Raw genomic sequence first — 13,077 nt, forward strand, 5'->3', positions numbered from 1 at the left:
CTTCTGCACATTTTTCTGAATAATCCCGTTGCACAATAAATAGAATTTTAAGTCAGACGGGGTCAGCTGAAAATACAAGGAGTTTGGATTTTTTGTTTTGTTTGTTTGTTTTGTTCATTCTTTCCTGGCTTCATTTAAAAATGAACCCTTTCCTTGTTTCCGTTGCCCCATCTAAAAGACTATATGGAAATATTTTTAGGTATTTTTACTATTATTATTATTGTTTTATTGTTTTGTCTTGTTTTTGAATCCCGGTATTGGGCCTAACTGTTATTGTGTCCAAAATAAATCACAATAATGCACAGAAGAATTAAACTATGTAGCTCCTATTTTGCTTATACTTTGTAAATCATTTCCAAATCTCGCCCTAGGCCATGAAACAACTCAGGCAAATTCTGAAGATGGCAACTGATGGTGATACAGATTGCTTTGCTTTGGAATAGGGATTAGCACATTAGTTTAAGAACCAGCATATTAGTTCAGCAAAAGGAATCCATGAGTGATAGTTCTAAACTTTCTGTTTCAACTTTGGTGGGTGAATAGTCATATTTTCCTCAACAGTTTTGCACTGGGGACATAATAGAATACTTTTATCTTTTGCCTCAATGATTTTGCCTCACAAGAAGCACAGGGGTCATAAAAGAATACTTTCATCTTTTGCACCCAATAGGAGCAAGGACATCTTCCTTGGATTCCATACATATAGTTTTAAATGTTGCCCACCATGGCCTAATAAGCAATGGAGATTTTCCAAATTGGAGAAAAGCAGCTGAAAGTCAGCCAAAGGCCCCTGTGACAAAGCTGATGGTGGAAAACAGGGAAGAAATAGATAGGCACTCGACCACCCTAGTACTACTGAGCATGCCCAGAGGGACATTAGCATATATTAATGAGCCCTTGAAAAATAATGAATATTTTTCAAATAAAAATAGTAAAAGTGCTGGATATGTATGTCTTAACCGTTTAAATGTAGAACCCGAACCCTGAGGGGGCGCAGTTACTCGTCAAGTCATCCGGTACGTGCTGTGAGGAACAGAGGCATCCCGATTTCTAACACCGCATTGGAGTTGGAAAGTTTTCTTTCCAGATTTCGGATGACAACGGGACAAACCCTGGGCGTTGCGTAAATGTTCCGCTGGGCTGATACGAGCGTACATGGCACAACACACATTTGTAAACCTTTCTTTTCATCACGTAACGGGCGAGAGATGCAAGGATGCAAACCCTCCACTCCTGGGGCGGGAAGGGCCGCGCATGCGTACCGCGGCCTCACCTCACCGCGCCGCTGCGGTGATGGCGACTGCTGGAGGTTGAGCCGAGCCCCTCCTGCTGCACGCCGGGCTTGGGGAGAGGCGGGGGCTCGCAGCATGGTGCGGTGCGGAGGAGCGCTGCTGCGGAGGGTCAGTGCGGGGCGGGTGGGGATAGGACGGGCTCAGCGGTTGCGCGGCCCTCCTTGTGGCTGCTGTGGCCACTTTCACCCCTGAGGCCTCGCCGTCTTCCCCGTTTGCACACCTGGGGCTCCGGTACTGCGAGGGCTCTGTGTCCGTGCCCCGACCTGAGCGCTGCCCCGTTACTAGGGAGGAAATGGCGGCCATTGCCCGCGCAGCCCACTGCCCGGCAGGGCTGCACGGAAAGCATGTGGGTGTGGAGTGCAGGGTGGGTTGGGGGTTGGACTGGGTCATTTCAGAGAGCTTTTCCAGCCTTAGGGATTCTATGATTCTATTCTGTGTCCACTTTCGGAACGTTATTGCCAGGGAAAAGTGCTATGTAAGGCATTTCAGCCACGCTTTATCTAGTGACTTTAAAATGAAAGGTAAACAGAATGAAATGCTGATGGGAAACTTTGTGCTTTCGTAGTATGGAAACTTCATTGATGATTTGCGGCTGTATGTGAGAGGAGGAACAGGTGGAATGGGTTATCCCCGCCTGGGTGGGGAAGGAGGGCGAGGCGGCGATGTCTGGTTCGTTGCCCAGGAAGGATCGACCCTAAAGAGCATTAAGGCGAGGTACCCACAGAAGCGATTTGTGGCTGGAACAGGAGCCAACAGCAGGTTCGTCTGGTTGGTGATGGTTGTTAGCATCTGTCCTCCCTGGATAGCAAAATGCTTAAGTTACTGAGCCTGACTTTATTTTTCCCAGTGTTAAAGCACTGAAAGGTGAAAAAGGAAAAGACTGTGAAGTGCATGTGCCTCCAGGGATTTCAGTTCTTGATGATGATGGGAAGAAGATTGGTAAGAACTTCTGCTTTCATTTAATATATCCCAGTATATGACATCACTTATCAGTAGCATCTTGTAGACTTCTAATGCTACACAACTCCCAAAACTTCTATTTTGTTTTTTGTTGGCCAAACAGAAGTTGACAAAAATTACACTTAGAAACTGCTGGACAGGCAGAGACCCCTTCCAGAAATTAGTAATAGTTAATCTGTATCACTGTATGTAGCAGAAGAACATTTGTTGCAACAATTTCCTGTGGCTCCAAGCCATAGTGATCTATCATTGGACTAATGTTGTGTTCTTAAGCTCAGTTAAGTGTCCCACTGCCTTTACTGACGTAGCTTAAAAACATGAACATCCTTGCTGAGTGTCAGTATTTCAGGTTATCTAAAATGTTTATTATTAAAAAAAAAAAAAGTAGCACTTGCTGATTACCAGGAAGAGCGCATTCAGTAGAGATATCTCTTTGTAAAATAGCATGGAAGACTCTTCGTTGAAATGGGAAATCACACCTGAACCATTGCAGGGGATTACGCTTTTTCACTAATTGATTTGTTTTCAGGAGAACTTAACGGAGCAGGAGAGAGATTCCTGGCAGCTCGGGGAGGTCTCGGTGGCTCTTTGGCCACAAACTTCTTGCCTTGCAAAGGCCAGAGGCGAATTGTTCATCTTGATTTGAAACTTATAGCCGACGTGGGCTTAGTTGGGTGAGTACTGCTGTCCTGTGCTGTGGTTTGAGAACTGACATCAAAAACAAAGCAGTAAATTTCTAAAAGGATCTGAAAGAAATTACAGAGCTGGAGTTTGAGTGTCGTTATAACTTTGCCACTTCAGTTACTTCAAGTTTGTAAAAATAAGGACTTAAAACCTATTAAAATTAATTCTAAAATATGGCAAATGTTGGTTATACCTCGTTAATTGTGGTCATCAGTTTAACATACATGAATTTAGCAACTGCAGTGATTCTCAAAGTACTGATAGCGAAGATTTGTACGTTAAGTAGTCAGTACAAAACAAAGCTAAGAGCAGTATCCATATTGGCTCTTCTACCTTATGGTACTGGCACAAGTGGATCCTTTCAGTAGTAGTCTTAAAGAAAGTGCTGAAGGCTACGTAGCCTGCTCTCCCAATAAACAGCATGGAATGTGGGAAGGAAGAAATTACAAGCTAGAATGGTAGGGTTTGTATTTGTTTTGCACTGATGCTTTTCAGTTTTGCTGCTTATTAACAACACAGGTAAACATTTATTTGGACAGAGCTTCTAACAAACTACGATTGTGTAAGTGTTGGTCTGCTTGGCATTATTTTTCCCTTTCAGTCCCTATTCATAAAAAATAAATAAATAAATCTGTAAAGACTGTAAAGTAAAAGCAACTGGTTTTAGGCTGAAGTGCTTTAATTTGTATATCTCCTCACAGAATGGAACCCTGAATACAGCTAGGTTTTTTTCTTTGTTATTTATTACAAATAACTCGGTAGCTCTGTTAATAACAGAAATATTAGTTATATCATTTTCAACTGATTTCCAGGAGTATGTTATACAGAATATTTTGGTTTTAGAGTTGTGCATAATACAGGAGTTCTGTGGTGCTTCTTTAGCCCTACGTTTTAGCTTGTGTTTTATCTGATAGTTCCCCTTCAGAAATCATTAAATAAAGATCGATTAATTTGAGGAGATGATTATTTTCTTGTTGAGAGTATGAATCAACCTCTGATAATTTGTGATTGTACTTTGATCTTGTAGAGTGTATTATTTTTACTTCAGTAGATTTGTAAGTGGTTTGCTATTAAATCAGGTCTGAAAACATCTAGGCTTTAGGAAGGGCCCTCAAGTTTGGGTACGGGTTGTGATGTATAGTGTAGGTTGCAATTTAAACTTCAAAGAGGATATTGTGCCTCAGTGGAAGCAAAATACGTGCTTGAGGAGATGACCAGAGTAATGTTCCAGGCTGTCTTTAAGGCACCTTTCAATATCAGAGAGCATTAAAATTACCCTGAATAATGTTCTGTTCTAACAGAGTCTTTGTGTCTCTGATCTTTTTGAAGAAAGCCTTTACAAGCCTATGATAACTGCCCCTTTATAAAGCCCCTTAATTTAATATTAGTCTTATTTTTTGTATTGGTTGTCCTTGCTAACAGGTTATGATTGTGTGTGTGTTTAGGTGGAGAGTACAGAGTTTTTTGTCTAGCACATTCTGCTGTACCAACACCTTTGTGGCCAATAATCAGTTGCATGCAGACTCCATTTCCTTTGATCCCTGTTGCAGTGAAGCACTGTGCTGAATAACTGAACTTGGATGGAATATAAGTCTTGTGTGGTCTCCTGTGTGGAGCAGGTGACTATAAGAAAAAACTATAGACTCTGACTACAACTTCATGTTTGACAGGGATCAAAACTGTTGTGTCCTTTACATCTCAGATGATTCTTTAAAATAAGCAGGGCCACCCATAGCAAGGTGCCCACATCCAGGTGACGAAGGAAGAGGCCCCACAGCCTCTAGGCAGCTTGTGCCACTGCTCTGTCGCCTGCAGAGCACAGAAGTGCTGCCTGGCGTTCAGTCTCCTTTGTTCCACTTTGTGCCCACTGCCTCTTTTCCTGGCACTGTTAACCACTGAAAAGAGCTGTGTTTTCTTGGCACCCTCCTTTCAGGTATTTACGCTGATGAGATCCCTGGAGCTCTCTTTTCTCATGGCTAAGCAGTGGTAGTTTCAGGATCACTCTTACAACTTTGTTACCTTAAAAAACTAGGCAGATACCTCACATACTTCACTTCCTGCAGCCCTGGAATGCATCAATGAATTTATTAAATAAAAGATTCAAATTTGGTTTAAAAAAAAGAAAGTAACTGTTTAACAAAGGTGTTAAAAGGTCATAAATGAACCTGTAGCATTGAGTTTAACCAAGTAATGTAAAATATACAAGTATCACATGTGTTTATTCACTGTATAAATCCTGACTTTCCCTCTAGGTTTCCAAATGCAGGAAAATCATCCTTGCTAAGCAAGATTTCTCAGGCCAAACCTGAGATTGCAAATTATGCATGTAAGTTCACAGTCTTATTTTTAGTGTAATATTTCATGAGAGCAAGTTTTATAATACAGGTTTGTAATAAAGAGCAGGAGATAACAGTGTTGCTTGCTAAATATGTTGCACAGATTATGATTTATACCAGATACCTTTAGAAATTGCTTGCCATTCTAGTTACTAGTTCCTTTTATGACCTCAGTTGTTCACATGTGCACCTTCATAGTGCTTGAAGTTGTTAATACAAGGTCTATTTATTTTAGTATCATCCCTTTTTGTTTCCTTTGAGACTGTGGGAGCAGTACCCTCAGTCTACTGAATATGCAGCATCGTGTTCTTTTGCATAAGCATTTTTGGAAATAGCTACCACCTGTTCTTGCAACAGAGTAAGACTTTGGTTTTGAGTCTATCTACTGAAAGACACACTTTATTATTATGTTTCTAAGGATTAGCCATCTGAACACTCTTTAATAAAGAATTAATTCAGTGTGCTGTGCTGCTTCTGCCTGTATTTTGCCTCGATTATTTATCCAGAGTTCTACCTGTGAAAAGATGTTGTCCTCACTCACGGTCTCTCTCAGATGCTGTGTGTTAAATAGATGTGTTGAAATCTACAGAGACATCCAGTAATCACGTGAAAGAGTTCATGCATGAGGAGAGGTCCATGTGATGGGTTTCTGTTTGATGACATTACTGAGGAAAACTTGGAGGCTAGTCAAAATTATTTAATTAAGCAAATGACTTGCAAAACAAACTGAGTGAAGAATAGCACTTTGAAATAACTATAGTAGATTCACATACGAAGACTGCAGATGTTTGCCCATGCTCCCTTTCTTCCAGACTGTAGTTTTGGATTTACTGATTAAAACATCAGGCCTTTGCATCATCATCAATTCTGCAAGTAATTAAATGGAACGACATAAAAACACCACACTGATCCTTCTGGTCTTTCTGATCTCCATTACTCTGTCTCTCTGTCTCCATCATTTCTGTTTTAAAGTTGCTCGAGTAAGCTACCATTATACCTGGCATTAACAACATGACTACAGAGCCTATGTTTTCCTGACAGTCAACTTAAAAGCTGCCAATGGTATTGGGACATGCTGCCTGTCTTAAAATAATGTTGATGTTTCTGATAATTAAGACAATAGAAATATTATAGGTGGAAACAAAGAAATGATAACCATGCAACGTTAGAGATTTTTAGCAGCCTTCTGAATGAAACCAGAAGCAGATGATTGAAGAGAAGTACATAGTAAATACTTTGGATACTTCCCCTGTGTGAGCTTACATTTGTGATTTAGGGACTTTCTAAGCTGTACACGGTTTGTGTATGTTTAGTAATCCTCAATATAGTTGTCCAGTCTGCCCATAAGTGACTGTTTTGAGTATCCGTGTGTCTTTGGCAAGGGGTACTGAAGCTTTAACTGCATGTTTGAAGACCACCTTCCCCTTCTTTTGTGTTCTGAGTTTGCTGCCACGTATTTTGTAATGATGGTCCCTAGTGTTTATAGTAGAGGTGTACAAGGATTTGACTTCTGATAATTTCTGCTGACCTACTCATGTAGCTCCTGATTCTCTACAGTCTTTTCTAAGAAGAATCGTAGCTCACTTGCATTTCCTAATTTAACTATTCCATTTATATAACTGAATAACTATTATTCGGAGCTAGTCCATGCTCTCAATAACCCTTTTGAGTCCAACAATTTCTGAGTTCTCTATCCCCTTTTTGGGGTGAGAGAATACTGCATACAGTGCCAAGATCTGATGAACCATGGGGTTATAGACTAGTTCAATTTTATTCTTAGTTTTTTCTCTATATTCCTTTCCCATTCACTCTGCTTGCCTTTTCTGCTGCTGAACACTTGTGTCATGTAAATCTAAAGTCAGAAAGTTGTGCAACATTGAAATATTTTTGAATGTTAACTTTTTTTAATAATAAAAACAGTTTTGTTTCTTTCCCCTCCTCTCTTTTTTCCCCCTATCATAGTTACAACGATACAGCCTGAGCTAGGAAAGATCATGTATGAAGATTTTAAACAGGTTGGTATGAAGGTTTATCGAGGTTGTTAAAGTTGTGAGTTTGTGTTTGGGAATGAGATTGCTGTGTCCTGGCTTACTCCTGTTAAGTTTAGGAGCTGATTAAATGTTTTGAAGAATAATTTGCTATTTTATTCACAAGAGGCACATTTTGACTGTGTGGAGGGCTCAGGGATGAATGAGTTATTCTCAGAATTAATTTTAAATAGGAGCAAATTTGTCCAGCAGCTGCAGATTCAAAGTAGTGAATGAAAAGGAATACAGTTACTGCAACTTCATGTACTGCCTTTCTGGGTTAACTTCTTCTTTCCTCTAAATAAAAAGCAAAATTAAAATGAAGTGAGAGTGACTGCATGAGCAGCCAGAATAGTGTGATCCCTAAGGGGTAGCTGGGTCCAGTTCCCCTTGTGGTAGCTACAGACTGCCTCATTTTTTGTGATCCCAATTTTACCTAGCATCTTCAGGTAACTCGTCAGGTAATTATGGGGCACTCTGAATGCTTTCTGAGGATTCAAACATTGGAGAGGAAAACCAATGCAAAATAAGGTTCTTACTAGCAGATTTTGGTACAGAGTTGGACCATGTAGGGCTAAGCAAACATTTAGTTCCTCAGGCTTGAATCTTTGATGTAGTTTTGTTTTTAAGTGTATGACACAGGAGGTCCTGAGATCATCACTTCAGAGATAAAAGACAAATGCATAAAAGGTCTTCACATGAGTTAACTGGAAAGGCTTACCCTTCAGATGTGAAAAGACAAACTCCTTTTCCCTTTCAGAAGCAATAATCGTAGGGGATTTGATAGCTGGTACTTGAAACTTCCATTTACCAACCTTCAGCATTATTGTGTACTAAAGGAAGGAAATCTAATTTGCCAGGCTTTTTAAAATGTGCAGGCTTTCAGTCAGTTTGTGTTCAAGTTCAGACAAACCCATCAGTCTATGGAATATATGAAGTGCAGCTTTCTCAGAAAACTGTGTTATCTCCTTTCAAGTGGGCAGTGCTCTACAGAGATGGAAACAAATTCAGGCAGGAAACTTTGTGTTTATTCATTTTATCTGCTGGTTACAGGTAACATATTAGAAAGCTGTGTTGCAAATAATAAGCTGGTTTGTATAGTAGCCTTTGAAAAACTACCGGCTATGAATCAGGAGCTCTTGTTTTTACTGGTGTATTATGTTCCAGCAGGAGAGCTACTCGTATTCCTGACGTTCTTTTCTGCAGCTGGTTTATCATTTCCAATGACCTTTACGCCTTGGCTGATTCTGCATTTTGTGGCTTTTAGGCACCAGTGCTGAGTGCTATATAAAAGCTATAGGGACGACATACCTCTTTCCTAAAATCAAGGGAACTGGTGGCTGTGATTGCACTGAGCATCTGTGAGTGGGAGGAAGTAATTTGGCTCGCAGTGTTGCAACTGCTGAAAACAAAACAGCGGGAGCAACTAAGAGCAGTGTGTGAGGTGGCTGTCCTGTATCGTTTAGGGGAGGCTAGCTCACTGTATCTTTTTATTTTCCTAGAGAACATTGAGATTTTTAAAGAGATATGTAGCAGTGCCTGTTTTATTTTAGTACATTACAAAAAATAAAGGCCAACTGAGTTATGTACTACTTGCAAAAGGACCTTGATACACAGCAACACAAAAGTAGAGAGTATGAGCCTGGGGTTCCGCTCATAGCAGCAGATCATGAAAGCTGTCAGAACCTTTCATGTATTGTACCAGAATATCTGAACCAAGTACTGTTTTGAGAGAATCTGAGTTTCCTTGAGCTCCATAAAAATGTTCTTTGGAAGACCAACTCGAGTCATGAAACCAAACGCATCACGTCAGGATGCGGGTGGTTTTATTCCAGTCCAGTAGTTATTCTCTCCCTATTTCTACTTACAAGTCTGCAGTTCACCCAACTGTGTCTCATGTCCCTGTAGATGGAAAAGTCTGAAGCAAGGCTTGAAGTGCTTGGGAAATGCATAATGGCTAAAAAGTTAGTGAGACTGGTAAGGGAGAGTGCAACTCACTTGTAGCAGAACGGGGATTGCATGCTGGAAATTTTACTGTGTGCTGGCTTTGAACCCTGTTTAACTGAATCCAGCTGCTGTCTAAATGGCTGTCAGATAGGTGTGAGCCCTTACTTTTGCCTTCACTTCCCCCTGTGTCTTGGCTTCCTATGAGTTGCTGGGTAGTTGTGGGGTTTCTGAAGATTCTGCTCTTTATTAGCTCTTAGCTCTTCTTTACAGCTGCACACAGCGCTCCCAACCAGCAGAGACATTGATTCCTGTTCATTTTGCCAGTTCCTGCTGGGCTCTGGTTGGCAGCTGGTACACTAATAAAAATCTCATTTCAGCTGAAGAGCAGAAGATAAATACTTGCAGCTTCTCATGCTCAGGGGAGCAGTGTTAAGTGGGTTTGTATTTGACATAGCAATTTTCTGTAGCCACGAGGAGCAGGCTTCATTTTCTTTTCTGGTGACAGTTTGAATTCTGTATGCACTTCATAGCCTAATTTTCCCAGTTTCTAGAATGTGTTTTATTCTCAGGTAATGGGTAAATGTTGCAGAGACATTTTTATGCCTCTACTTTGTGGACAGCTATAAATAAACAGAGGGAGAACGTGAGGAGCAAGATGACTGTGGAATGGTAGCATTTTGTTTAAATCTGCTTCCCATGATGGGTTTTAAATGCATGGAAAAAGCCAATGTGTAGTGCCAGAGAACTGATCCCCCACACAATTCCGAGGAGTTCATATTTCTAAAAGGAGCCTCTCACAGTAGACATCTTTGTCTTTTTTGTCTGGATTATTTTGTTTATATATAGCTGTAGTAGACATTAATAGTTCAAAATCACTTCTGCTTATTGGAAATCTTTTGTTTGAAACTTTTGTTTTCCTAGATTTTAGTAGCTGATCTCCCAGGGCTGATTGAAGGTGCACATCAGAACAAGGGGAGGGGGCACAAATTTCTCAAACATGTGGAAAGAACCAAACACCTCCTCTTAGTCGTAAGTTGAATAAAATCTACAGCATATTGAAATCAAAGACAGGGTAGTAAATAAAATGCATCTTAATTGCAGTATAGTTGGAATTTCAGAAATCATTTGTAACTTGCACACTTTGTAATAAATATGGCTATTATTTTGTTATTAGAATAGAAAGTATAAACAACTGTCTGATGCTAACTTAAATCTTTAAGCAAAATTCATTATTAAAACTTGACGATTAATTTAGGGCTGTGAAGTGTTCCAAGAATAATTAAGGCTGGTGGGTAATTTCTTTTTTTTTTTTACTCCCTTCCCCCCAGTCTTCCCATAAAGAAGGGTTTGCAAATGAGGGCACTGAGGACCATCTCATCCCAGACCCAACTAGTTTGTGCTTCCAGTGCCTATGGTTTTACTTTGGTGTGTAGTTGCCCTCTGTTATTTGCCCAGGAATGGGGACATGTTCACAGAGGTTGTACTGCAGAGTAGCTGTTGGAGAGAGCCTTGATACTGTAGCATAATTTCATAACACTAAGCTTAAGTGTTTTGTTTTATTTCTTGTAACTTTTTCAGGTTGATATTTCTGGGTTTCAGCTCTCTAATAAGACTCAGTTCAGAACAGCCTTTGAAACAGTATTGCTTCTAACAAAGGTAACTTCTTATCATCCTAACTGTCAGTTGTAGTTGTATGTTGAGCCAAGAAAGCAGTAGTTTTAATGAAGAAATTACAAATGTTCATGTGTTTTCTAGGTTCAATTCAATCAATACAAGGATCAATTAACAAGTTGAGCATTCTCATAAATGATAAAATCTTTGTTTTAACTGTCTGATGAAAATGCTTTACTTTGTGCTTAATGGCTCCTTCACTGATCTGGGATATTTGTCATGGTTGAGTGAAGGTGAAAAGCTTTTTCAGTTCTCCAATTTATTAGCCTTCTGGAAGTAGGAATATGTGGATGTAGTTAATTCTCTGCCTTAAACCCGTATAGCCTAATAGAGATGAAACAACAGGCCTCAGCTTTGCAGACATTCATTGTTTCTGTCTCTTATCATTGCTTCTGACTGAAGTGATGCAGCTTATATTGTGTAAGTTTAGCAGTTCTTCTCAGTTCTACAGCTTTAGATGATGCGTCTTCAGAATTCCAGCTTGTTGCTTTGTTTACTTTCAGCTGAGTCATGATTGTGGTTTTTTTCTGGTATAAATCATTATCTGTGCTTAAAATCCTCAAGAATCAGAAAACGCTACCAAGAATTTCCTTATGTTTTGTACGTATGATTTTTTTTATGAACAGAAAAATGAAAACAAAGCCATCATTCTTTTATAGGGAGTGTTTCAGAATCATCCAGCCTGCTTACCTGAATTATCTGTGTAGTAAAAAAGATCACCGAAAGACTGAACATTTCCTTATATCAGACTCTTTTAATACATCTGCTTTTGAGCTCCTGAGTAACCCTTACAGCTGCCTAGACAAAGAATCTGTTTAGACATCTAAGTCAGTGAGAGAGAATAGGTAAAATAGAAGCAGCACTTTTTAAGCTACAAACACTTATTCAGGCAAATGTATTTGTCTTTTAAGGAATTGGAGCTGTACAATGAAGAACTTCTAACAAAGCCTGCACTTCTTGCCATTAATAAAATGGATTTGCCTTGTGCAAAAGATAACCTGAATGAACTTATGAAACAACTACAGAATCCTGAAGGTAAATTAACTTTGAACAGTTATCTTTAACGTATCTAATAAGATTGGAGTAACTCTGCGTTGGCAAGTTGTTGTTTGAAATTGAGTGGAAATTGGTTGTTAAATTTATTGTTTCACAGAATCACAGATTGTGTATGTTTTAAAACAAATTTCTGCATATAGAGCTCTGTTTTTGTGTACCTTTAGTGCTGGCTTTGCTGTTAGGAAGGTATTTTAATAAAACAGAGATCCTGAAAGACTTTGCCTAGATATGATATGGGAGAGTTAATTTCCAGTTTAGGTGTCATGAGTACCAAATAATGACCTTTCAGGATCCCCTTAGAGACACTGATAGATATACAGTTTATCACATGACTTTGACCAAGGCATGTGAAGATTCTGGGCAGTCCTATGTAGGCTTCTGTCCATTTTGCTGTTACATTGTAGTGAATTCTATTTCCTGAAGGATGGTTTTAAGCTTTCCTGATTCTTACACACATGTTGCATATTCTACAACTTGGAGTTTCTTTATACGCATCTTAAAATAAAGATATGGCCTTTGTGATAGTGTAAGTATGTGACAATGCAAGGGCTCTGTTAGTGCTTGTCTTTTGAGACAGCTATTTTTTTAAGGTTAATTAAGCAAACTGAACTCTTACCTTAGTTCCAGTTATGTTTTTCTGTTGTAATTGATGAAAGTCTACTTTCTAAATGCAATGGGCTTTGTAGTGATTCAATGTATGAGCTTTTGCTAACTCTTGAACTGTGATGTTTCAGACTTCTTACACTTACTAGAGGAAGAAGTGATTCCTGAGAACACAGTTGATTTCAGAGAGATAATTCCTATATCTACATATACTGGAGAAGGAATTGAGGAACTAAAAGCATGTGTAAGAAGATCACTGGATGAGGAAGCAGAGCAGGAGAATGAAGAATATCGGAAAAAGAAACTATTACTTTTACACACTTCAGGAGAACAAATGAATAAAGGCTAGCATTCTTGGCTAGATTTTAATATATTTTTGTACCTTCATGAACTCACTGCTATGTAGACCTTCCTTTTTATTTTTGTTCCCTCTACCACCGCTGCCGTTTTCTGCCACATTGCCTCAGTTCCTTTTGGTGCTTAGGTAGAGCTGCGAAAAAC

At 39.5% G+C, this 13,077-nt stretch overlaps 1 protein-coding gene across 2 annotated transcripts; it reads left to right on the forward strand.

Annotated features, from left to right (window-relative positions):
- The first annotated feature begins 1,006 nt into the window (after nucleotides 1–1,006).
- Nucleotides 1,007–12,949, forward strand: GTPBP10 (GTP binding protein 10). Of its 2 annotated transcripts, none has more exons than XM_040693369.2 (10): nucleotides 1,007–1,400; nucleotides 1,858–2,051; nucleotides 2,140–2,231; nucleotides 2,782–2,926; nucleotides 5,189–5,262; nucleotides 7,193–7,287; nucleotides 10,168–10,275; nucleotides 10,825–10,902; nucleotides 11,829–11,952; nucleotides 12,708–12,949. In XM_040693369.2, exons 1-10 carry the CDS (start codon nucleotides 1,128–1,130, stop codon nucleotides 12,923–12,925), a joined length of 1,401 nt encoding a protein of 466 aa, XP_040549303.2. In that variant the 5' UTR covers nucleotides 1,007–1,127; the 3' UTR covers nucleotides 12,926–12,949. The 2 variants fall into 2 exon arrangements, with proteins under 2 accessions (XP_040549303.2, XP_418645.5); XM_418645.8 differs by having other exon boundaries at nucleotides 7,235–7,287.
- Nucleotides 12,950–13,077: the final 128 nt, after the last annotated feature.

The sequence above is a fragment of the Gallus gallus genome, chromosome 2, assembly GCF_016699485.2.
Source record: "Gallus gallus isolate bGalGal1 chromosome 2, bGalGal1.mat.broiler.GRCg7b, whole genome shotgun sequence".
Classification (NCBI taxonomy): domain Eukaryota; kingdom Metazoa; phylum Chordata; class Aves; order Galliformes; family Phasianidae; genus Gallus; species Gallus gallus.